This window comes from Ailuropoda melanoleuca, chromosome 15 (genome assembly GCF_002007445.2).
Source record: "Ailuropoda melanoleuca isolate Jingjing chromosome 15, ASM200744v2, whole genome shotgun sequence".
Lineage (NCBI taxonomy): Eukaryota > Metazoa > Chordata > Mammalia > Carnivora > Ursidae > Ailuropoda > Ailuropoda melanoleuca.
The window spans coordinates 22199983-22227457 of NC_048232.1; the positions used below are offsets into that span (position 1 = coordinate 22199983).

The window sequence follows — 27475 nt, forward strand, 5'->3', positions numbered from 1 at the left end:
TATGTTAAATACCTGGTTATGAAAATTACGCTGTGATTAAACAGGAGGATGCCCCGTTCTCAGGATGTGCAGGCTGAAGCATTTAGGGGTAAAGTGTTATCATGTCTGTAAGTAATACTCAAATAGTCAACCCCCCAAAATTATATATATCAAGATTTACCAAATGACAAATCTAAGGCATAAGGCTGGGGTACTATTACTCTTGGAACGTTTCTCTAGGTTTAAAATTTTTCAAAATAAAAAACTGGGCAAAAAGCCAGTAAAAATCACAGGGTAAGTGACAATGAATGATATATGATTGGAATATTTTGTACAATTTCCTACAAGAATTATAATTTAATCATATATAACCTCATTATATTTAAACATGATATATGTGTCTCATTTCCAAATAGAACGATGTTCTAAGAAATTGACAATTCCAGCTGCTACTGTCTCAGCAGATCAAAGTTTGGACACATTGAATTAATAAAAAAACTTTCTAAGAGTAAGAACTTCCCAGAACTACTCAAAATGTGTAATTGGTGGTGTCAACGGAATACAAATTATGTAAAAATACCGAACTATTTACAGGTGAAATACGATGCTTGGGATTTGCTTCAAGGTAGTTCAGGGGGAGGGAGGTAGGGTGAAGTGCTCATGAAACAAGATGGCCACTCATGTGAGTGTTAATTGTTGAGAATGGATAATGGCTGCATGGGGACTCACATATACCATTTACTTTTGTACATGTTAGAAAATGTTTAAGAATGAAGAAAGTGTCTACTCCTTTGTAGTAGGTTGAACTATGCCAAGAGAAACCCAACATTCCAACTCACAACCCAGTATTCTACCATAGTCTAAGAATTAGCTTTTCCTCTCAAAGACTTTGTTGGTCTGTGTCATTGGACACAGAGAGGGATGCACTTGTATCCTAATCACAACAATCAGCCAAAAGGCAACTCCCCCACCACCAGATAGTTCAGAATTGTTTGAAACAATGTACCTTAGATTTTGTTGAGTCACTAGTAGCTGAATCTGTGAGGAGTTAAATAAAACATGGTCAGTATTAGTCAATCTTTACTGCTTTCAACGAACAATGCAAAACTTATGGAAGAGACAGGCACAGAACGAAATGAGAAAGCAAAACTCAAACAAAATGATAGGACACAGTGGATAGTCAGAGCTCACAAAGATGCAAGCCGCACCACAGAAAGCCACCGCCATGAAAGGATGCTGTGAATTGTAGGCAGAACCAGCTCAATGAGAGGAATGGCAAAGGAGCCCTGTGCTAAACGAAAACAGAGACACTAGTGTTTATCAAGATTTCTAAATATTAAGTCTAGCAATAAAGAAGCTTGAAGACCTTTTGAAGAATCGTACTATGTACCACATCCTGTATCTGAAACTGATACACAATGTAGAACTTTCAAGATGGTTGGCTGTCCTAGCTACGAATTGAGACACTCATACTCAGTGTGTTTCCGTTGATTTTTGTCAGACTGTCAAACTCAAATTTTGTAAGCATGTACTTGCATGCATATGGATGCATGAGGTAACCCTGCTTCCAGGTCACTTTGGTTTTTTAATAATGCTGATCTTTGCACTTTAGACCCCAGTTTCATATCTCTGCAGTCAGGGATCCTTTTAACTAGTTTGGTTAAATTGCTACCAGTTTTGTAGTTATCTATCACAAATGCTATTATGGAAATGGAAAAATGGAGACCATAATTTTCACTGTCTGGCAAAAACTCAGATTATACAATTATAAAGAGGGTAGGAAGGGGCTAGCACTATTCAGAAGACCAATTGTGAAATTTTGTCTTTCAACTTGAGGGAAATTGATTTTCAAAATTAATGAGCTGAGCCCCCTGCCACGCCCCTTTGAACACATGGCTAAATGCTTTATGACTTTAGGAACTGGTAGACCATACCATGCTATTTCTCCTCACGGTCTGCTTCAGAAATAACAAGAAACAGCAGAAAAACTTTTAAGAAAGTAGTATTGATCTGTTTACAATAATCTTTAAGAGAAAATTTACACCACAGATCAACCGGGTTGCATTTACAAGAATCGGGGGTTTCTGCAGACAAGGCAGCTACAGTGTGGACAGCAGTCCTCCTTCTTCCTACAGCTCCAGCTGTCCATCAGGGCCACCACAGAATCCACTAGCGACATTACCGTGTGATAGACTCCTCCCACTTCGCCTGTGCAACACCAGTATAGATTTGCCTGTGTCAGTAAGTGCTGAAAAAACCCTTTAGGACTCAAACAAGAACTAGAGACAAAGGGAGAACAGCGTGTCAAACAACATGCTAGATTTAGTGCAACAGTTTGGCAGGAGAAAATTGTCAGCAAAAGAGCCTATAAAAACTGCTACTTAACCAGACATTAGGGCAGCAGAGAAAACAGAAGAAAATGTCAAATCAGATTGACTTTTACTGTGACATCTATAGTGACAAATAACATACTGTATTTATGAAAATGGCGCCCATTAGCAGTTCAACATAGTTCACTTGCGGCTTTTAAACAGAACGTCTAGCTCCAGAATAAGAACTACTTATACAGTCTAGATCATACTTTCTGCCATCACAGCAACCACATATTGAGTAGCATATATCTGTTTTACCTTGTGATGACTATTACATGGAAACTGTGAATTAAAAAAAAAAAAGAACAAAACAGTGGTTTGCATGCTCATTTCCCTCAGATTTCCATTCTGACAAGCATTACAATTCCATGCACTGCCAATGGCATTAGAGTCACTGGAAGATAATTAAGATCAATCAGAAAAGGAAGATTAAGTTTTTTATTAGTAGAAAGGGGGGAAAAAAAGAAGGAGGAGAAGAAAAGGGAAAAAAAATCATAGTGAATTGTTACTTGTGATTGATTTGTTCTTTCAGGTTACAAGGATTTAGCTTAACCTAGAGATCAATACTGCCCAGGAAGAGTTACCTGATACATCTCCCGGGGAGACTCCTGTCCTTCCAATGTTGGTGAGTAAATGATCTATGTTTGGCACTGGCTGCGAGTCTACTGTGTTTTCCTCCTGCACTGTTGTCTATGATTAATAAACAAAGATCTCTTCGTCATCTCTTCAAAGATACTTTCTTTAAAATTCAAACAACATTTAGTAAAAGACACATTTATTGAGTGGAGCACACATGCTGAACTTTTTACATTGTTTACATGTCATTAGTTAACTACAAAATAAGCATCACACTTGTACTTTCATTCGACCGGAAACCGCGGAGCTATAGACCTGCTTCCGGGTGCAAAGCGGACAACAGCATAAAAGCAGGACGGCGATGCTGTTGAGCATTAGGAGCCGTGTCCCGAATGCAAACAAGTCAGTACGAAGGCTGACGGACGATACTTACAAGAGGTTCTTCCACACCTTCTTCTGTGAAAAACCAGTCATGCTAAAATTTAAAATAAAAAAAGGTGAAAAGAGAAACTAAAGAATCCCCCAAATGTATCTATATTTTGGAGGATAATATAGGGAAAAAAAACCAAACTAGTTTTCTTAGAAAAAAAGTTATAACCAAATTCTGTCCTACCAAATCCCAGCTGCTATTTTCCTGATGAGACGAAGCCTGAACTTACGTGCTGGATGAGTGTCTCTACGATCTTGTACTGGTCTGGCATGTGAGTGACCATGTGGGTCATGTTGTCTTCGGATGTTCTCACAAGAGTTGGACCAAAAACTATTGCTAGGTTTCTTGGTTCCATCTGGAACAAAAGATGTTATTGAAAGATATCAGAATTTTTCTTAAGAAAGTAGGCTTAAATTCCCATTGAGTGTTTGGCATTTTATTTCTGAAAGGTTCTTTTGATGAAAAAGAATTCAAAGAAGAACGGTTGACCGATTGTGTATAAAAAAACTAATGTTTCCTAGGTAGGCTTTCTATAAGCTAACCTACACCTAACATCTCTTTCCTGCCTTAGTGACAATGTACTTGTTTAACTGCATTCATTTTTTCCATGAAGTCTTTGATTGCAAGCAACTGATCTGGTTCAAAACTAGTATTACGAGAGCTGCATTAACTGACAAAAATATTAAAATCAAAGGAAAAAAAAACTCACAAAAGGGCAACAACCCTCTTTCCCTCAAAAACTAAAGAAAATCCCACAAAAAACAACTAGAAAAAATGCTTACAGACACATAACATTTTCCAAATTTGCCCCCATAGTACATCAGAAGTGCTAATATTTAAAAACCTAAGGTCCAGAAATATGCCTCTTTGACCAATTTTTACTTCAATGAGAACTTCCAAAGCTCTCTGCTTATCCTTGTGCCAATCTGAATGCCCTGATATAACATGCTTATATGTCTGGACATTCATTTCCACGGTATTTTGTATTCCTTGTTTAATTACACAATTATCAAAGGTACAGATCCTTTGATTTCCTTTGCTGTATCTTATAGTGTCTGGTGTCACAGTTTGGACTCAGAATTGGATTAAAATGTCAAATAGCTTTAACCAACCCTGAAACATACCAAGGGGTTAAAAAAAAAATCACTGCGGAGCTCAAAAAGTCAACCTGGTTTCCAGAAACCACACTACTATACACTATATTGGGAGAGCCGTGTACGTGCCCACACGTGTGCACACCCACGTTTTAGATGCATCACTACACTGTGCTTACGACAGAGATACAAGGAGAAACTGTGATCTAAGTCAGTGTTTTCACAGAAAGTTAGCCTAGTGGAAAGAAAATCTAACTGCAGGAAGGGCGGACTTGAACTGGGCACACAAGCATGTTTCTTACTGTCCTCTGGAAGACGTCATCTTTTTTTTTTTTTTTTAAGATTTTATTTATTTATTTGACAGAGAGAGAGAGACAGCCAGTGAGAGAGGGAACACAAGCAGGGAGAGTGGGAGAGGAAGAAGCAGGCTCCCAGAGGAGCATGGAGCCCGATGTGGGGCTCGATCCCAGGACCCTGGGATCACACCCTGAGCCAAAGGCAGACGCTTAACGACTGAGCTACCCAGGCGCCCCTGGAAGACGTCATCTTATTCCTACATGTGTACTTGTAAGAGCCGCTCACAAAATCAAGTCCATCTCAAAGGTCTTATGCAAAATGCTTACTAGGTGCTTGTCTACTGTGATTTCATTTAAGTTTATAGACTAATGATAACACACATCACTATTTATGTGTATACAGTCATATTTATTATGTGGGTATATAGTTTTAGCTGGCTCCTATATAGAACTAATAACATAAAGAGTTCATCATTTATTTATTCATTAATTACTTAAGGCAAATTCCGTATTTTTTGAAAGACGTTCCACAAGTGGAGTCAAACAGATCAGGGAAGTGAAATGCCCTTAGCCACTTCCTCAAGAGTCACAGTCAGTTAATATAGTAAAGCCACGAAAAAAATTCTACAGTAAAGAAACCTGTTATATTTTGTTTAATTCAGTGCTTTCTAAACTAATTAGACCATCAGACACTATGTCCCCCATACTGCTAACATCCAGCAAAAGTGATGAATGATATAATGCACTTTGGGAAATGCTAAAAATAATTAGAAAATATTTCAGCTATAATTATATTGAGAATTTTTTGGATCCTCCTGGATGAACTTCTGGAAACAGTACAATTAATTGATATAGGGGTTTTTTCCGTTCTTTCTCTCACTCGCTTTTTTTTCTCCCCCTTTTTCCTTTTATGCCCTACCACTGTCGAGGAAATGGAGAATCTAAAGGATATTCTAACACAGCTTGTAAACTTCTCAATCTGCAGGTAACAGGGGTTGACCCCATCGTCCTACTCCAGCCTTACTATAGCTGTGAGCAACCGTCCTCCGGAACAGGACAGACACTAAACTGATCTGAATGATGCATTTTGCTCAACCTTCAGCAGGCATGACTCTTAGGAAAAGGGGACAGCAGTGTTCCTGAGCTTGTGATAATCTGGTTTTTTTCTTTTCCAGAAACCAAAATGACTTTCTTTCTATATTTTTTTTTAAATAGCTTTTTTTTTTTAAAGATTTTATTTATTTATTCTACAGAGATAGAGACAGCCAGCGAGAGAGGGAACACAAGCAGGGGGAGTGGGAGAGGAAGAAGCAGGCTCATAGCAGAGAAGCATGATGTGGGGCTCGATCCCATAACACCGGGATCACGCCCTGAGCCGAAGGCAGACGCTTAACTGCTATGCCACCCAGGCGCCCCTGTTTCTATATTTTTAAGTAAGGCCCAAGATTCAGAAAATCACTGTTTTGCAACCTCTAAAGATATCATAGGTTTAGGCAACAATCATGAATGATGGATAAAAATGAGATAAAGTCAAGATTATAACATATCAACCAAACACATTGTGTGGACCTTTAGATACTGATTTAAACATAAAGGGGTGAAAAGACATTTCTTGAAATCAATCAGGAAAAACTGAACACGAACGGAGTAGCAGATAATATTAAGGTATAACAAATTTCGGCGCATTTGACAAAGGTGAGGTGATGCTGTTAAACAAGTAAGAAGGTCTTACTGCTTAGAACTGAACGAAACAAAAAAAGAAAATGTCAGTTTTCCCTGTATACTGTTGGGTGCATTTAGATTGCTGTATTGCACAAAAGCATCGCAAATGTACAGTTGAAAAATAAAAGACGCAAAATTTTTGACTTTTCATTTTTCTTGCTGGATAAATGTAAAAGGAAATGTCTTTTCAAAATGGTGACAATGCATATTTTTAGATCTTTTGCTTTTAAGAGTGATCATTTGAGGGGTTCATGGGCCAACAGGGTGTATTTTAAAGCTTTTGTTGAATTATAACCCTGGTTTTGACTGACATGAAGCAATGAAGCATATTTTTTCAATGAAAGCCCCTGAAAGGACACCTCCTCAGTATGTACTTTACACACCTTATTTTTTTCTGAATTTTCTGCCACTGTCTTCAGATGAGCGGAAAGGAACTTCAGAGTTTCATAATGATGTTCAGGCAAATCGTGAATCTGAAACATATTATTTTCACGATGGATTAAGAGGCTGAATTTCAGCTGCACCTCCAAAAATATAAAATAATACCTACTAGTCTTTTTAATGTTTTCAGACGGTCTAGAGGATCTTCTTTACGATTGGCCTCAATAAAGTCGGCATATTTATCTGACAACAACAATAAGAACAATAAAACAAGTTTATCTTAAATTGCTTGAGTTGTGATTGAGATTTCTTTTAAGGTTCAACTTCAAAACCCAATACAAAAACCTAAATGTAGGGATGACCCCAAATAGCCTTTGAAATGTAAGTCTCCAAAACACCTATCATTTTTAATGATCTTCCAAGACTTACCATCAAATAAAATTCCCTAAAATGTGAGTTCTTTGAGAGTACCATCCTACATTTATAGTCCCCACTCTTTTTTTTTTTTTAAAGATTTTATTTATTTATTCGACAGAGATAGAGACAGCCAGCGAGAGAGGGAACACAAGCAGGGGGAGTGGGAGAGGAAGAAGCAGGCTCCCAGTGGAGGAGCCCGATGTGGGACTTGATCCCATAATGCCGGGATCACGCCCTGAGCCGAAGGCAGACGCTTAACCGCTGTGCCACCCAGGCGCCCCCCCCACTCTTTTTTGTCCCCCAACAACGACATCAACAACAGTGTCTTATATAAGTTAAGTATTTGGCTTGACTGAAAAAATGTTTTTCTACTAATTGTACTTTATTATGTCTAAAGACTTTTGACAAAGAATAATAGTACATTTTTAACTTGACAAGCAAACATGGACAAACAGGATAACTTATATTTTACTGAACCTAAGTAATTTTATAAATTCTTATTTTTCACTGAAATTTACCTGGAGGAAAAACATTCTGAATGACAAAAAAATAGCCATAATTATGCTTTATAGAGAAGTAACAACTAAACAAAATCTCCTGCTTCCTTTGACAAAATATTAATAACCTTTGGCTTTCCAACACCGTACTTTTAAACTGGTATCTTTTGTGGGAGTTCACTCACCATTTGTGAAGAGAGGCTCAGGGAGTTTTCTGAAGAAGGATTTTAGTAAACTGCTTATCACATTCAAATCTCGCCATTTCTAGGTGTGCAAAATAGAAACATGGCATTTTTGTAGTCAACACCACCAAAGGGAAAAAAAACCACAGATCAGGTATTCGAATAGACATAACACACTTACGTCATCTTGTATGTCAATATCAGCCATCCCCTTGTTGAGTTCTTCTTGCATACTTGAAATGGCCGCGTTATTTCCAGGAACTCTATAAATACCTGTATACTCAAGACCTCTTTCTTCAACTAATTTGCAACATATGTCAACTATTAATGGAATATACTGCAAAACAAGAAATAAATATTTTATTTAATACAGCACAAATGTTTATATTTGTTAGTAGATGTATATCGCAGCTAAGAGGCCCTTTCCATCCAAGAAGAAATACATACATCACTGCTATTTGATAGAAAATGCAGAATATAGACATTGCAGAACTGGGAATAGATTAGAAGGAGCGAGAGAGATCTGGGACAGCGGGAGGAGAACAAATAGGCAAGACAGAGAAAGAAGGGTCCCCAGCGAGATGAATGTTGAAGAGGAAATGAGGCAAGTCTGAAGTAACGAGAATGTGGGAACAGCGCAGATGAATAGGGGGAATAAAGCCCAAAAGAGAAGAGGGGGAGAGAATCACATCAAGCAAGTCATGACACAAATCCTAACATGGACACTGTACACACACACACACGTGTTTGTGCACACATGCACATTTACATTATACTTTCTTAATCAGGTTCTTATTCTCATCTTCCTTTTTAAGGTGCCAAAAGCAGAAACACACATGATTTGAAAATGAAGTCTTACCATTTCAGATACATTCCTAATGGATGAATCATTATTCATTTTTTCAGAGTCAGTATGTTAGAAAAAGAGCATTACAGATAAAATTACTCAACACACCCTTACAGGTCAGCAATGCTTAGGGAAGTTGGGTCTGCTATGAAGAGGAAGATACTCAGCAGATTAATGACACTGTGTCATTGGAGGGGCTGTGTCCTCGGTCCCACAATGACTACAACTGAACTAAGGACCGGGCGGCTGGGGTCTCCTACCCGATTGGTATGCGCTGGGGGACAGTCATCCAGTCTGACACCGAACGTTCCTGTAGCAGTGGGCTTTTTTTCAAATGTCTTTCTCATAATACTTGGAATACCTTTTCTCCACGTGCCTTTGTCTTTTGGGGGACTGGTATCATCTTTTGATTGTTGTGCAAAAAAAAAAAAAAGGCAAGAAGAAAATGGAAACAAACATGTTTAAATCATTGATTTTAAAAGTCCTTTATCAAGATTTATATACATCAGAGTCCTGTACTAGAAATGATAGATCCTGTATTTATCAAAAATATTGTATTATATTCTCTCCCTAATACGGCATTCCTTTTAACCTCCCATATAATTTAATCTGAATCAGTGATGCTTTTCTACCCTTTTATAATCTGTAACATGGTTTTCTTTAAAACAGTCAAGAAGATAGGATCGATGTGACTTAATAATGAGATTTTAGCAAAAGCAAACATGATGGTTTTATTTCAAAATAACAGCACCTGGATCCTCTGCATTAAATTTATAGTGTCTTTTATATAGACGTGTATTTCCTTTACTTCATCTTTACTTATTTTTTTTTAAAGATTTTATTTATTTATTTGACAGAGATAGAGGCAGCCAGCGAGACAGGTAACACAAGCCGGGGGAGTGGGAGAGGAAGAAGCAGGCTCCCAGTGGAGGAGCCCGATGTGGGACTCGATCCCAGAACTCCGGGATCACACCCTGAGCCAAAGGCAGATGCTTAACGACTGAGCCACCCAGGCGCCCCTCACTTCATCTTTATTACAAGACAAAGACTCATCTTCAGGGAAAGCCCCATTAGCCTAGATGGGGTCAAGGTGACCTCTGAGTTAGCTCACACTGGGCTGAGGTCAGCAGAAATGGTACCAAAAAACATGAAATACCTTTATTTATTTATTTATTTATTACTTTCCTTTTTTTTTACAGAGGGCGAGAGAGACAGAGAGAGAGAGAGAGAAAGCAGGGGTGGGGAGCAGCAAACGAAGAAGGAGAGAGAGCATCTTAAGCAGGCTCCACGCTCAGCACAGAGCCGGAGGCAGAATTCCATCTCACGACCCTGAGATCATGACCTGAGCCAAAATCGAGTAGGATGCCTAACCAACTGAGCCACCCAGGTGCCCCACAAAATACCTTCAAAACCCCAACTTTAAACCATCATCTGTGTTAAATTTATCCAGGAACATTAACATTAGTACCTTTACTGAGAAGTTTCCTTTCTGACTCTTCCTTAGGAGAGTGTGGACTTTGGGTCTTTGGCTCTGATTTGGCACCAAGCAGAGTCTGCCGAATGCTGAGACTCTGGCGAGGTGTTTTTGGCAACTGTTCTGCTTTGCTGCTGAAAGAAATGAACATTTCTTAACAGTTGTATTTTACATCCAAATTAACTTGTAGACGTGGTGGGATTCTCACCTCATCAGACTGTTATATTCTTTTATCCTTCGGCTGATTAGATCTCTGTTAGTCACTCCAGTGTCCTACAGAAAAAACAGGAGGTAAGATTAGAAAGTTAATTCGAAACAGACATCAGGATCTCTACTTTTTGGAGGCTCTCTATTGTACTGTGCTGCTTAGCCAGTACAGCCCCGATCCTCTTGGTGGAGTTGTTTTAAAATCACTGTCCCACATCACCATCCAATATCACTATGCAGGAAATGATCCAAGGGCCCCCCCCCCATCCACTGCCGAAAGAGCGTTCTGTTTGTTCTTTGTACCCCTAAAATTCCTGGAATAGTACCAGCAAGCATCAGGTGCTCAAACTTACTGATGCAACATTTTTTATAAACGCCTGGGAAGCAGCAAGCCAGTATTTTTCTCTAATTCCAGAAAGAATGATCAGCATTTCAAAATGATGCAGTTGGATAAAAGATGGAAAAATACTGTCAAAATCTGTTAATGACGAATTCATAGGAGTAGTGAGACGGAGGGGCATGTAGTGTCAGAAGTGGCACTTATATTATCAGAAGAGAAAAAGCTCAAAACTGGCTTTTCAACCTCACCAGATTATCTTTTACAATATGCTATATGGTAAACTCAGATTTCACCTTGAAGTGATAATTTTTTTCTACTGATTCCACTTATACATTGACATGCACCCTCAACCCTATTAATTGGTTTCATTTTGATTATAACGAACAATAAAATTTACAAATATAGGCTTTGGAGTCAAACCATCTCGAGTTCAAATACTCTTCCTACTTAGCAGCTGAGAGATCATACGGTTAAGATCTAGAGTGAGATCTCCCGGGTTTAAATCCCAGCCCTGACGCTTACCAGCTGTGTGACTTTAGGGAAATTACATATCCTCTCTTTGCCAGTGTGCTTGTTTGCAAAATGGTGATGACAACAATAGGACACATTCATATGGTTGCTGAGACTTATGCATGTAAAACATTCTTACTTTCCCGGTTTACTTTGAAAAAATTCAGGTCTGATGCTCTCTTGACAATGCTGGTTACAGAACAAAGGTTGTATTGACACGGATCTGGTGTTAATTTTTAACCACAAACAAGGCTGGGTGTAAACTATCAGAGAAAAAGGCACAGTCATTTTTCCTATGACCTAAGTTTTTATAATCTGAATTGGACATAATTGGAAATGACTATATTAGAGAACATACTTTGCATAACCTTACAGTTAATGTGGGTGTCCCTGTGTCCCGTGAGCTAAGAGAAAAGAACCTTGTGCGCTTTTTTTGGTCATAACAATGAGCACAAAATGTGAGAACAACATGTAAGAAAAACTGTGTTAATGACATGAAAAGATACTCTTGAGCAAAAGCTAGACTTAATCACTGCCAAACCTGCTCTGTCAAGTTTATAATTACATTCACTAGAAATACAACATTACCAACGAAATTCCTGTTGTAAAAAAATATCCTGATGGCTGTGAGCCAGAAACTCTCAAGTCCCTAACCCCTCCTTATCAAAGAGAAAAACTGGGGGCGCCTGGGTGGCACAGCGGTTAAGCATCTGCCTTCGGCTCAGGGCGTGATCCCGGCGTTATGGGATCAAGCCCCACATCAGGCTCCTCCGCTATGAGCCTGCTTCTTCCTCTCCCACTCTCCCTGCTTGTGTTCCCTCTCTCACTGGCTGTCTTTATCTCTGTCAAATAAATAAATAAAATCTAAAAAAAAAAAAAAGAAAAAGAAAAACTGGCTTTTCACATGATTTCTGACAATGCAAGTATTCTTAGAAGCCAATGACTGTACGACAGCAGGCTCTATTATATTCTCGACTGCGTATCTCCAGGAACAAAAATCCTCATGTCTGTATCTCTTTGCGTTTACATAGTAACTTGTTTGGTAAGTATTTTCACTACAACTTGAGCCCCACAATAATCCTGTTTTTGAGATAAGGAACCAGATCTGGAATGATTTAGTCATAAAAGTAATGACCAGGACTAGGACCTAGGATTTCCTGATCCTGCTTCTGAGAAAGCAGGCAAAATCAAGAATTATCCATTTATATAGTTCAGTAATGGTGATTTTCAAATAAGTGAAAATACTACAAACTAGAATCACCTGAGTTTTCCTTTTGATCAATTTTTCAAGTGAAAATAGCATATTTTAATTTTTTTTAAACGTATCAGATTCTTTCAGTCTTCTAAGAAAACAGTGATGAAAGAATCTGGTTTTGTCGACATCCCCCTGAGCACACACACCTCTTCATTGAGGTTGCTGCTCTCCTGGATGGTCTTGATCCAGGCCAGCATGTCGTCTCTGTCCTCAGCCTGAAACAGGCACTCACAGTCCGAGGTGGTCAGTCGGAACACATTCTTCCTCTTGGTCTCACTGTAAGAGATGTCTATTAAGCAGGCATTGACGCTGATGGGCTGTTCTTCTTCAGATGGAGTCATCTGTTCTCTTTTGTCTTTGTACAGGTAAAGCGAATGGCCCCGAAGCACAACATACATCTGTTTCCACGGCCGAATACTTCCACCGACTCGCTGGAAAACATGAAACAGTTCAGGGACACTTGATGCTTGGCTCAGTCCTGGTGACAGGATGAACACATCAGGCAACGCTGTTCACACACAGACATGCGTGTACAACAAGTGTATACAGCCGGTGTCTGCTTCACAATCATACACGTTTGTAAGGAGAGGAATGGCAAACAGTGGAGCATAAACCAAGCTAGGCAAGGTATTCCTATCAAAATCAAGGATGGTGAAATCTCAACTTTAATCTGGTTGGGGGGGAAAAAAACCATTGTATTGTTCATGAACAAAGTTAAGATAAACTGAATAAAGTAACTGAGGTAAAACAAGAGTAGCAAAATACATACAATATATAAAAATGCTAAGAGAATCGAAAATAAGACAAAAGTCCATCAGAAAAATCTTCTGAATGACAGTAAGGCTTAAGACAAGTCCCAGATAATGCAAATGACAAACACTACGTAAGGAGATCCCAAAACAGTAGGTACGAGTAACGAATGAAACTAACAAAATTGATCAACTTTCTATGGTCAAGCAACGATATCCATATCCAAGGTGGGTTTTATTAAAAATTAAACTCTTTTGACAGTATTAAAATTTTTCTATAAATAATCTGCCCAAATACTGTAAGAAATTTGTGTAGTTTTTATCGTATTGAAATCTACTTAATGAAGCATATAAATATTGTGATATTCATTTATATAACCCAATATTTATAAAATAAAGTGAAAGGAGGAAATCATAAAGGCAATTTAAAAGAAAAAACTGGGAAAGGCGAAATTAAAAATTTTAAATTATTCATATGGAGAACTACCACTCCCTCAAGGAAGACTCTGTGAAAACCTATGCCTAGGAAACTATTTAGTAAGAAGAGCTGAGTTCCTTCTTCAATACCTTGATTTCTCTTTTTTGTTGGCAAAATATAAGACTATATATTCCATTTGCAGTTGATACATAGGACAAGAAAATACAAAATTAAATCAACGATCAGAATTTTAAAAAAAAAATTTTTTTTTCCTCCAAATAGAAAAAGCTATTTAGAAGTGGTATCGCCCACTCTCTCTTCTGGGTGATTTGCCATTTTATCTGTACAGACTTGATGTGCTATGCTGCAGGGACTGCATTTCGTACACCCGCAGCCACTGAGAAAGTGCACTACCTTGCCCTTGTCGGTGACAAGTGGTCGGAAATGGAGCCACCCTTCCTTGGCAGCATCGCTGAAAACCTCTGAGGAAGAATCTTTCCTGGACCCAGAGTCTTCGGATGACTTCTGGCTGTCTACAATCTGCAGAAAAGACCAAGAAAATATGGTAAAACACCAGCTCTTCCCTTCATCAACATTTGCACACTGAAATTGCTTTGCTGAAAAAGAATCTTTAATGTTCCAAATGAAGGGTTATTTTTGAAAAAATACTACCTTTATCAATTACATTAGAAACATTTCTGGTCTTATTTAAGAAAGTAAAGTGAATTGACTACCATCATTTTTAAAAAGCCGTCTGCAGGAATTTTTAATCATTACAAAAATAATAGAAATAGTACAATTTTCTGCTCTCAAGAGCTCGTATTCTAGTGAGAAAAGACAAATCAGAATAAAAAAAGACAAGCAAATGATCAGACTGTGATTAGTACCATTTGGGAAAGGGACAGGGAAACACAGTAACAAATGAATGAGTCATGGCTAGAAGCTGGGGGTGCTGTGGCAAGGCCTTCTGAATAAAGACTACTTAAGATGAAATGTGGAGGAAAAATTTTAAAAGGGGCCATCCATGAATGGTCAGGAAAAAGAAAAGTTCAGGGAGAATGTATAGCTAATGAGTAAGTGTGTTTACCATTATAATTTTATTCATTTTTAAAGAGATTTTATTTGAGAGGGAGAGAGCATGAGTGGGGTGGGGGAGGGGGGTACCTGGGGCAGAGGGAGATGGAGACTCCCCACTGAGCAGGGAGCCTAACGAGGGGCTCGATCCCAGGACCCTGAGATCATGACCTGTGCTGGAGTCAGACGCTTAACCAACTGAGCCACCCAGGTGCCCCTTACCCATTATCATTTTAAATGTTCACTGTTCAGTGTGAGAGAAACAGCTAATGAACAGATTGCATAGGGTCTTTTAGGGCGTGGTAGGAAGCATGATGGGAAGTGATTAGGTGATGAATCAGAAAAGTAACATTATCTGATCCCAGTTCAAAGGTCACTTCGCTTGCCACCTGGAGAATGGATTCTCTATCGTGAGAAGAGGTGTTACTGTAGGAATCCAGGTGAGGCCCGATGGTGGCCTGGACTAAAGCTAACGTTAAGTGAAGACGGTGAATGTAGAGGTGAATGTAGAGATTTGTGGTGTGTCCTGAAGGTAGAGTGGATAATACTTGATATGAGGGAGGGGGAGAAAGAAGGCACAAGGCTAATTCCCAGATCTGGGGCTTGAACACCTGGGTGAAGGGACTTAGTGAGATGGGGAAAACTGGTGGATAAATATGTCTGGGGGTAATCCAGATCTCTTTGGCCATTAAGCCTTGACTGCTTATTAAACACCTACATAGAGATGTCAGCCTATACGAGTTGCAGCTTGGGCAAGAGGCCAAGGCCAGCAGTGTAAACTTCGGGAGACCCCTGGATAAGATCATGTTGGCAATGAGGGTAGGCAGAAAGGGTCAGAATCAGTTCTAGACATTCCACCATTTTAAATATTAGGCAGAGGCAGAAATGAAAACCAGCAGAAGAAAATGTTTTAGGAAGGGAATGGGAAATTGTGTTGGAGACTACTGAAAGGTCAAAGAAGTTAAAAATCGAAGATAACCGTTAGTTCTGGAACGTCCCTGGTCACCTTGGCGTGAGCAGTGTCATTCTGGTGTGTGTGGGTTGAGAAAGACGTGACTGAGGAAGTGGGCACTATAGACAATTTTTTTCAAGGAGTTTTGCTATGAAAAGTGGGAGAGAAACAGATGTAGGAAATAGAGGGGGATGGAGATTCGAGGGAGGTTTATAAAAAATATATAGTACATAGTGGTTGGTGTACTCACGTCTTCACGATGGTGAATGAGCCACTGGCAAGAGCAATTTTGCAGAGGGGAGAAAGATCTTGAGAAGTGAAAAGTGATAGAATCAAAGAAGAAATGTGGATGTAGGATTTTCACAGGCTCCTGTTCCAAGTACAGATACTGATGCTAAGAGTAAGGAGGGCAGAAACTGTGGGCACAAATGAAGGTGGCTGACATTTTTGGAGAATGTAAAACAAGGAAATTCCTGTCTAACAGCCTTTGGTGTGTGTTTTCAATGAAGTATGAGGGAGGAGTAGATGGGAGAGGACAGGAGTTGCCTGTATGGAGGAAGCTGGAGGGGAGGCCTGAAATAATAATTTTGAGGAGAGAAAAACATGCATAGAACAAAATACAGGGTTGCTGGGTAGTCAGGTTTTTGGCCATAGACTGATGACGTGAGAAAAATCCACATCATGTGTGTAAAGTATTATATACTCGATGAATATGTTTAGAAAGGAGAAAAGAACACTTACTAGATCATATTTCCCAAATGCACCCGAAACTGACAGAATATAGGATAATAGAAATAATTCCCTATGATGAGCCAAAGTAATAAGCTCAGGTAAACAGAAATATTTCTCATTTGCTGATACTTAACAAATACTGAATACCAACCTTGATTCCTTTCAGGCTAGAGACGTGCTTGAAGGACCTGTTGGCAAGAAGTATATAAATATTTGCAATAAGTGCATAACACGCCTTAAAGAAGTAAAAACCATTTGAACATTGCGAGTAACCTGCCAATGATAAGCTGACATTTCCTCATAACCATGTTAAAAGTTCACTGTGCCATGCAAATGAGAAAAACAGCTAATTGTATAAGTATTTAAACTTCTGATTCCACGATCGAAGCTTTCTTAGTGGATCTGTAAATTTAAACCATCTCTGCATCAAGTGTGAGATTTTACCCTTCCTCTTAGGAAAAAAACTGCTCAGGCTAAACATTGAGCTTTAGAATAAATTATTAGTTAACCATAGTTGCAGTGCTCTGTTAAGGGTTCCCACAATGTTAATGATGGATAATGCGGTCAGGAGAACACAGTCAGGGCCAGTGCAGGCCCACCACTCCTCCTGCCAACCATATTCAGGATGCTTTGGTTCGAGACCAGCTGCTGCCACTGAAAAGGCTTAGGGCTTCTGAAGATAGGTTCGCTTTAACTACTCAAACAAATTTAACTTTAGGGGACAAAGATTTATTTTTTTAATTCAAAATTCATTTTAAGGAATTTAGGATTGCAAGATGTGACTGAAGACGGCACTGCCCTCCGCTCTGAAACCAGCCCAAACAAGATAGCCAGAAACAGATATGCCAATTCCATCTCCAGCACTATCTGGAGACGCCCATAACTGAATGGCGATAGATGTATGTACATGAAGATGGGTGGTTAAATGTGGTGAAGGAAAGAACGGACACAGGAAGAGAGGACACCTCTGGTTGCACCTCTCAGACAAAACTGCAGTGCACTGCTCTCTGAAGATCAAAACCTTCCCTTGTTTGGAACAATGGGAACAGGGCGCCGGAGCTGGTGACAGGAGCCTCACTCATCACCACGGATATCGAAGGGTATGAAAACGGAGGAAGAAACACACAGTCCTGCCCTCTTTGCAGGAAGCAGTGTGCAGCTGGTGCAGGGTGAAGCAGGATCTGAAATGTGGCCGTTAAGGTATCTTCTTAGTGAGGAAGAAGTAAAGGCTAAAAGAGCTCACAAATTCAAGTCCACAACATCAGAACAATTCCTGCTAGTCTGGACCACTGCCGTGGCCGCACCTCACACAAACTTCCCCCAGTAGTTGATCCAGGAAGAACTGCTATTATTGGAATATAAATAATCATCGATTGGAAGCTTCAGAGAATCTATACAAAAATACTCTGATAAAAAAAACAAACTGTTCTTTGACCGAAGTCTCAAAATCGTAAAATGTCAATGTTCCTTAATTGTGTAAGTGAAAACACTGTGTCGTTAAAAATACCCAATAAAAATTTAAGAACTAGAAAATTGACTTTGAAGTTCAAATAGTAAAATAAACAGAAGTAGCCAAGAGAATTTAGAAAAAACATAAAGTAATGAGAGAATAGCCCCATCAATAATAAAAATATTATAAAACCACTCCAATGAACAGAATCTGGTGTATGTGAGCAGACAATCAACTGAACAGAATGGATGCTACAAATAAAACTAAATGTATTTAATAATTTAGTATATGATAAAGATGAAATATCAGTAGGAAAAATATTACATTCAACAGATGTTTTGGGGACAACTGAGAGACACGGGAAGATATGAAGTTGGCCCTTTATCTCACTAATTGGAATAAACTCCAGATGAATCAAAGTTGTAAATACACACACACACACACACACATATACACACACACAAAGACAAAAACATATATTTGAGAGGCAAACATTAAAGAATTTTGTCATAATTCCGGAGGAAAGGCTTTTTAAATATGACTTAAAATCTGAAAGCCATTTTAAAAAAAAAATCCTAAATTTGACTGCAAAGAAAACGTTTAACATTTTTGCACTTTAAAAAAATTTTTATTTTAAAAAAAATTTAAGAAAATCCAATGAAAAATACTGAATTGGGAAAAGACTTGCAACACTTCTCTCAGAAAAGAGCTAGTTTCCTTTAAAGAGCCTCCAGAAGTCAATAAGGAAGAGCAGCAGGGAGATGGGCAGAAGATATGAACAAGCAGTTCACAGGAAAATAGAAATACCTCTTAAATTTATATATGAAATGAAGCTCCATTAATAAGAAATTTCAAAAAAAAAAAAAAACCCTACACTATGATACCATTAGATTTACAAAAAATCAAATGTTAAATAACATGCTGGGCCAGTGAGGGGCAGAGACTTCTGTGCGCTGCTGGTGGGAATGTGATTTGGTACAAGCTTTATGGAGAGTGGCTGACTATGTATATTAATATAAAAAAAATACACACCCTTGATGTAACAATCTTTCTTCCAACCACACTCACTTGTAGACTAAATGAACGACGTACAAATATAGTCACTGAAGTATTGTTTGCAGTAGCAGAAGATTCAATCAATCTAAATGTCTATTTACAGAATATAGAATGACAGCTGTATTTTGGTACAACTATTCAGTGGAAAATGAAACAAGCATGAAAAAGCTGAGCCAGGCATGATCAGTGTGCACAGCATCCATCATTTGTTTATAAAAATAATTAGAATGCATGCACACACATATAAGCCTATGTAAACCTGTGTATGTGATTTTATGCAGAGAATAGCTCAGAAAACAGTTAACAGTTATGTTTGAGAAGAGACCTGCGTGGCCAGAAGCCTACGGTAGCAGTGACTGTTTAATAAAAATATTTTTTGAATTACGTTTATGTGTTACTAATTTTTAAATATTAATTTTAAAAATTCACCTGGATATATTATGGAATAACATTATTTTATTTTTCATTTGCATTTCTAATATAAATTTAAAAGTATAAAAGAAATCATTAAAATTCAGTATTTATATGTCAAAGTCATGCTGAACACCCACAAACAAATATTTCAAATGATATGCTTGAGACTCTTACAATTTTGCATCTTCTCTGTAATCATCCAGGCCCTCATCATACGATTTTGATCTTTCGGTCTTTGAGCTGGGCTGGGCATCCAGGCTGGGAGGGCCAACAGATTCTGTAATTAAAAGCCAACATTTAGACAATTTGCAAGTGGTTTCCGATCCTTTTCATAGTGAGGCGATCACAGTTTGTCATAGGGTTCTAAGTGGAAAACTTAAAAAACAGAAAGAGAGATGGTGTGCACAGCCACTCACTGAAACATACCCTGGTCATGGGAGAGCTGGCGGCGAATTAAAGGAGCTGATGTGGTGAGGCTGGGTGGGACCATTGCTATGGAGGGTGCCTGGGGTGCCTGGGGGGTGGAGGCTGAGATGACAGCAGAAGCGGGGATGTGTGCAAGGTCATGATCAATGCTGGGGCTCGTTGGTTCATCTAGAAGATAAAATGAAAATAAATATTGGTGGGACGCCTGGCTGGTTCAGTCGGCGGAACACGTGACTCTTGATCTCGGGGTCTTGAGTTCAAGCCCCACACTGGGCTTAGAGCTTACTTAAAAAAAAAAAATTAAAAAAAAGAAAAAGAAAATAAATATCAGAATGCTAAAGACCTAATTATTAATAATCAATATTCATTATTTTAAAAAAAAGATACAGATTTTAACACTTAGCCACTAAAGCACCCATAAATAACATACTTGTCTGTTAAAAATCTTATACAGTTATTACTCTAGTAATTCCAAATAATTTTGAGAATGTGGTCCAAGAAATTCAATAAGTTGCTTCTTCTACCAACAATTAATACCTTCATTAACTGATAATCAAGATGTCAAAGTTACAGGTATTCAGAACCTGAACCTATAAAAGCAGAATGATAACCATGTACCACTCTCAAAGAATTACTTTCCCAATTGTAAATGTCTTACACATCATTTCAGGAAGCTAAGCAAGGTGACCTGGTTGAGGCTTACCTTTCAGAGTATCAAGTCCTAAAACCTTCCTGTGCACAAACACACAAGGGTATTTTCGATTTTTGTAGAAAAATGAGAAAGAACAGTTTATGGCTTCCAGAAAAGTTACACATCATCAAGACCATTGCTATAGATGAAACGTCTGTGTTGCCCCCAAAATTCATCTTGAAACCCAATCCCTAACGTGATGGAATCTGAAGGGGAAGGGGTTTAGGAACGGATAAGGTCAGGACAGTGGAGCCCTCATGAATGGGATTAGCACCCTTCAAAAAGTAGCCTGAGAGAGATCCCCTGGCCCTTCCTCCATATGAGGACACAACTTCTAAGAACCAAGAATCAGGACCTCATCAGACACCAAGTCTGCTGGCGTCTGGATGTTGGACTTCCAGCCTCTGGAACTGGGAGAAATAAATGGCTATTGTTTAAGCCACCCGGTCTGTGGTATTTAGTGGCCCAAATGGACTGCAACAGCCACTGGGAATTTGTTTGGCACTTTTGTGCAAATCAGGAATAGGTGCCCTCTTCCCCAGGCAAATGTCGGCCCTTACCCAGAGGGCCCCACTTGCCCCCTTGAGCAGATGCCCTGGAACCCCTGCAGGAATATAGATGTTTTAGGTGTTATGAATTTGCAGCTTCTCAAAAGCCTGTCACTATCTGTCAAGAGCAGAAATGCCATATGTGTGCATACATAATAATAACAGCTAACATATGTATAGAGCTTAGTGTACCATTCTAAATAATTTAAATATATTTTTCACTTAATTCTTACGAAATTCTATGAAATAAGTACTATTTTACAGATGAAGAAGCCAAACAGACAGGTTAAGTAACTTGTGTAAAGTTACCAAGCCACAGGGACAGAATGTGGACCCGAGAGTCTGAATTTTTGCTCTAGAAGTATAAATTATATTTGTTTTCCAAATTGGTGAGTAATAGCTCTATTCAAAATTCTTACTCTTATAAAAAACATCAATGGTTTAAATTCTAATATTCTAGGCCAGGAGAGTATAATTTAATAGAATGCCAGAACTATATTCCCTAAAATCAAATGCCCTAAAAGTCTTAGAAAATCATAACAAAACCCTTTATAAAGAATATACTATAATGATGAAACAGGCTTTTGATTTCTTGATTTAAAAGATCAAACTATTTTAATTTTGACCAAATTTTAAGAATGCTCTATCATTTTAATGCTTAGCATTTTCAAGATGACTAATGATATAAAAGTATAACATTTATAGCTAAAATCTGTAAATTCTATCTTATTTTATGTTTTTACAAAGTCTTTAAAAGCAGCTCTTCATATTCTAGCACTAGAAAACATTTTTAAAACTTCTCTATGAATCAAGTTTACTAATTATATGACAATTAAATACCCTATGTTAGTAAGCATGTAATTATTCCTTTTTTCAAAAGCAAGAAGGTAACTAATTTTAAATCAATTGAATAAGGATAAAAATTAAACTTTACTAAAGATTATAATATTCTTTATAACTATCATTATGGTGTAAATTACCAAAAATTAACCAATTTTTCCAAATGATACATGTGTCTGAAGTAAGTTGGGTCTTCTGGGGTCTGCTTGGGCCACCAATCTGTTATGGACTCAGAGGCATGGTTATGAATGGGAAAATACTGTATTCTTTACAAATTATCTGGCATATGTAGTACTGAGAGTATTAAGAGCAGGAAGAGATTTCTGTAGAGAAAACATTCCCAACAGTGGTGGGTAATACAAATGTCAAAGAGTGCCTAGGAGATGCTGTGGGAGAAACCTTTCAAGACAATTTTAGGCCTTGCAAAGTAATTTAAAAACATTTCTACAGGGGCGCCTGGGTGGCACAGCGGTTAAGCGGCTGCCTTCAGCTCAGGGCGTGATCCCGGCGTTATAGGATCGAGCCCCACATCAGGCTCCTCTGCTATGAGCCTGCTTCTTCCTCTCCCACTCCCCCTGCTTATGTTCCCTCTCTCGCTGGCTGTCTCTATCTCTGTCAAATAAATAAATAAAATCTTAAAAAAAAATTTCTACATTTATTTGTTTAAAATTAAATATCATGGAGTGAAATTCAAAATGTTCATGGATTAAGCATTAAACAAAATTTCAAAGGCAATTTTTTCTTATGACTCTGGGCTTCCTAGAGGTATCCACTCAATGTCTTTTGACTTACTACATTCTGGAGGAAATTTCTGTATTACATTGGGTTGAAATAATCTCTGCTTTAAGGGTTTGCATGCAAAAAGGGCTGGGATAGACACCCACCTGCTCCAGGGAGCAAGGGTGAATGGAAAGGCCTGGGCGGGAGGCTAGCACCCTGTGCTCACACACTTCAGTCCTGCTGCACTCTTTAGAATAAATATATTTACTTCTACATTAAAGAGAGACAAGGAAAAGCTAGCTATACTTTTAAAATACACAGAATTATATTACTTCACATTTATGAATTGTACTTTAATAAATCTAATTCTTCATTCCCTATAAAAATGTGAGAACTTTTCTATTGTTTTAAAAATACCATTGTTGGGGCGCCTGGGTGGCATAGCGGTTAAGCGTCTGCCTTCGGCTCAGGGCGTGATCCTGGCGTTATGGGATCGAGCCCCACATCAGGCTCCTCTGATATGAGACTGCTTCTTCCTCTCCCATTCCCCCTGCTTGTGTTCCCTCTCTCGCTGGCTGTCTCTATCTCTGTCGAATAAATAAATAAAATCTTTAAAAATAAATAAATAAATAAATAAATAAAATAAAAATACCATTGTTGTTGTAATGATTAACTGGAATTTTAAAACCTTAATTTTAACATGTGCTTTCATTATTACCAATGTGTAGGTTATCTACAAACAAGGACAATTCGGGCTTATCTCATTTTCCAATGTAAGAAAATGTGCACTATTTGATTGCCCAAAGAGAAAACCAGTGTGCTGTCAGATTTTCAACGAATTTCTGTATTTTTAATAATCAAACTTAAATATTCTGTCAGATGAAAATAACTGACCATCTTTGTCCGAGGCATGTCACATGCTACATTAAGATGGTAAGTAATGCATGCAGAATGCATTTATGAACTATTAAGGCTGCAGACTTGCTATTATCAAGTGGCATAATCCTTCATGGTAAACTGAACTACATAGTCAAAGGACTGACTGAACATTTGAGGCCTTCATTTACTTTATTCACTAAAAGCCCCATAGCACTTCACAATAAAGAAAAGGTGGAGAGGACACTGAAATTGTTCTATATTCAAATCCAAAGTGATCACTGTTTCTTAATCTATAAAAAAGACAGAACTGAATGCCCCAAATTTTTATTTTATTTTTGGAAAATACTGTTTTCCAAAAATAGATAAATAACTAATTCCCACAGAAAATATATACTCTATAATTCAATTTTGGATTTTTTCCAAAGGGAGAATCCTACAAGCTATTATGTTTAAGCGGATTATTCATATCTGAATAGAAAATTTTCACTGTTCTCTCTTTCAATTAAAATTCTAGAAAAACATCTATAAGATTTCACAAATCAAGAAAAATATAGGGGCACCTGGGTGGCATAGTGAGTTAAGCAACCAGCTCTTGGTTTTGGTTCAGGTATGATCTCAGGGTCCTGGGACTGAGCCCTGCATAGGGCTCTGTGCTCAGCATGGAGTCTGCTTGGAATTCTCTCTCCCTTTCCCTCTATACCTCCCCCACCATTCTCTCTCTCTCACAAATAAATAAATCTTAAAAAAAAAAAAAGAAAAATATAAACAGGAAATCAAGGAAGCATATTGTGAAACTTTCACGTATAACTCTTTGAATTACTTTTCAAAAAACAAAGGAAAAAATGGAAGCCCTAATACATACTGAGAGCTCTTATAAATAGGAACAACTAAAATCATCACAGAAGAGCAAAATACACAAAAAGACAAATCATGGAACAAATGCAAAAGCCTAATAAAAATGTGAAAAAAACCTCGTGAAAACCTGACTACTAATGAAATAACAAATTGAAACCAAGGAAAATAGGACAGCTGTTTTTCATGTCATAACCTGGCAGATAATTTTCATCTCATGATTGTTCCTCTTCATCTTCTGCAAGATGACTGCAGAGAATGTACACTGCTAGCTGCCCATCTCTATCTCTGGGGTTCAGTGGGGCTACCAGTGTGCTCGCCCTTCCATGGATGGGCATACACGCCAGGCCTGACTCCTCCTAGGGCCCTCGCTCCCGGAGTCCACAGTGACTGGCCAAGGCTGAAGAATCTGAGCCAGTCAGGACCAGTCACAATCTCCATCAGATTTGATATATGGCTACTGAAAAAAGTACAGTCTTTTTCTTCCCTTCCTTGGGGAACAAGAACTGTAAAAAGCAGTAAACTAAGCCGTCAGTGGCCATCTTTTCTACCACGTGGAGAAAAAGTATCTGAGAATGAAGAAAGCAAAACTGAGAAAAAGAGACATAATCTTGATGCCAAATCACTGGTGTGTTGAGATCCTGCCATGCACAGAACTAGATCTACCCCAAAACTTCTTCACTGTGAGCTGACATTCCTTTTTGGCATGAGCTAATATGAAAAAACTTGCTATCATTTGTAACCAAGAGAATTCCAACCGACACAAAAGTAGAACATGGTATGTTTCTAGTTCCCCTTCACAAACCAGCATTACTCCTCAGGAGACCTACTGTCCAGTGCTGCAGGTTAGGACAGAGTGCTCTTCTAAAATGAGCTAGGTTATGAGGAATTTTTCTCACCATTCAAATAATTACTCAAAGAAAGCATGACATCAACATGGTTTGCATTTTTAAATTATAGTTGAGAATAATTTTATAAAACTAGTGAAATTACTGGAATTTTTGGCATAGACTATAACTAAACAGTCAGTTCCTTGAAGTAACTTTGCTTTTTATTTCACCTCTGCCAGGAAGAGGTAATCCTCCTGCCTCCCCAAATTACACTATCACTTAAGGAATGTTAAGGGCATAATATTCAAAGATGGAATAAACTGTATGTTGCAAAGGGAGGAGAAAATTTGTATAAGTTGGAAGAAATAGTGACTAATGTAAAAGTGTATATGGAGGGGCGCCTAGGTGGCTCAGTCAGTTGAGCGTTCGACTCTTGATTTCAGCTCAGGTCTTGATCTCAGGGTCGTGAGTTCAAACCCCGCGTTGGGCATATTTCCAAAGTAGCATGAGTGTGTGTGATTTTTACTAAAACTAAGGATTGAACAAACTGCTTCTGTTCCAAGTCCACAAGAAGGGACATTCACTACAAATGACCTAGAAAGTCCATCTATACCTCAAGCAAAATACATGTTTAAAAATCTTTGCGATTTTTCCTTGTCCTTAAGGAAAAGGAGAATAATGCTAATGGATTCTTTGTCTTAAAAAGAAATTCAAATGGGAAAACTGTCCTTTCTTTTTCCTTGCCTTCTGAGATACTTACACTCAGTTTAAATCAAAGGAGATGGACCCAGTTACCTCAGGCTGAATTCTCCTTCCAGTAGGCAAGCATAAGCTCTTTCTTACGTATTAACGAGTAACAGCTGATTAATCCTTGGTAATACCATGGGGTTTTTTTGTTTTCTTTTGTTTTTAATCTAATGTACCCACAATGAAATAGAGTCATTCTAAAAAACTGAGCTCCCTAGGCAAATTTTACTTAACCCTATTAATAGCAATACCAGTTACTGAACATCAGGTGGAAAAGTTTTGGGGTTGATAAAGATGACACGCTCAAAAAAGTCCACATACCTTAAATTTAAGAGGTATGGTTGGAAAGAATGCTTAAAAAATAAGCCAATAATATATTAACATGTGCTTCTCATCTCTGATCATCAAGTGACAGATCTCTACTTACTGAAACTCTTTATTAGTTATAAACAGAGCTCTGGAAACAGTAGGTCCTATTAACTTTTATATAAACTGGTAAGGGGTACCACCACCTGTTTCAAATATCCCCATGTTTTATAATAATTCAACTCATTATCATAATAGGATTTATTATGACCAAGCTTCTTTACTAATCAGCTCAATAACATGCATTTAAGTTAACATTTGGCTTTGTGAAAGTCATTTTGAGGTTTGGATATTTTAATCACCAAAAACCCAATGCTCGATCTTCCTAAGAGAGAGATGACTTTTTAAAAGATTAGGAAGTGAGGAGAATTTTGAATGCTCTATGCATGCTTGCCATAGCCAGTTGGCAGTTGGTGCTGAAGCAAAGGGAGTGGAGCTGTAAATCCAAGAGGAACTGTTGTGACAGTAGAGATTGGGAAGGAGCGAGATGAAATTGGAGCGGAAGCAGGAACGTGTGTGGTCGCGTGGTCAGTGCTGGGGCTGGTTAGCATGCTGGCAAGACAGTGTGAACCATATTCGCATAGCAAGTGCTCTACATTTAAACAGGGCAAGAGGGAGCACTACTTTTAGACTGACCACAGATAACGGTTCCAATTACTTTGCTGAATTTCTGCAGTCCCAGCGATGAGACGGGTTAACTCAAGGTTTCAAGATTTTGTGGGTTTGTGTGTGGGGAAGGGGCATGTGCATATGAAAATGGACCCAGCTTGCTAGCTGACAAATGCTGGGAAGTATTCATTTCAAAAAATCTGACACAGTTACTCTAAAAACAGTCAATAAATATGAGGCACCAATTTTTCTTTCAAATGATTAATTTTCACACAGAAAATAAGCAAGCTATTAGGAATGGGGAAGACTGAGCAGGGGGTCCTGTCTTGTTTGACTGTGTGAAAGCCATTTAGTTTTCCTGGATATTAAATTCTTACCTACAAAGTACAGAAACTGGACAAAATTATCAGAAAGGTCAATTCTAGTCAAGAGGCCTGCAATAATAAATCCACTAAAGGTGCAAAATTATCATTTGCGTAGTAATTTAAAATACCTTTAGGTTTTTCTAAACCAGGGATTTGTTAGGGGGCTTTTGAGGTTTGG

At 38.3% G+C, this 27475-nt stretch overlaps 1 protein-coding gene across 1 annotated transcript in view; it reads right to left on the reverse strand.

Annotated features, from left to right (window-relative positions):
• ARHGAP21 (Rho GTPase activating protein 21) overlaps positions 1 to 27475 on the reverse strand; it is a 138014-nt gene that overhangs the window by 5794 nt on the left and 104745 nt on the right. Inside the window, 16 exon segments of the mRNA XM_034644573.1 lie at positions 986 to 1017; positions 2936 to 3041; positions 3361 to 3402; positions 3587 to 3712; positions 6853 to 6942; positions 7020 to 7093; positions 7950 to 8028; positions 8128 to 8283; positions 9054 to 9196; positions 10262 to 10398; positions 10476 to 10540; positions 12726 to 13010; positions 14161 to 14286; positions 16656 to 16692; positions 19599 to 19701; positions 19851 to 20018. Coding sequence (XP_034500464.1) covers positions 986 to 1017; positions 2936 to 3041; positions 3361 to 3402; positions 3587 to 3712; positions 6853 to 6942; positions 7020 to 7093; positions 7950 to 8028; positions 8128 to 8283; positions 9054 to 9196; positions 10262 to 10398; positions 10476 to 10540; positions 12726 to 13010; positions 14161 to 14286; positions 16656 to 16692; positions 19599 to 19701; positions 19851 to 20018 — 1769 coding nt within the window.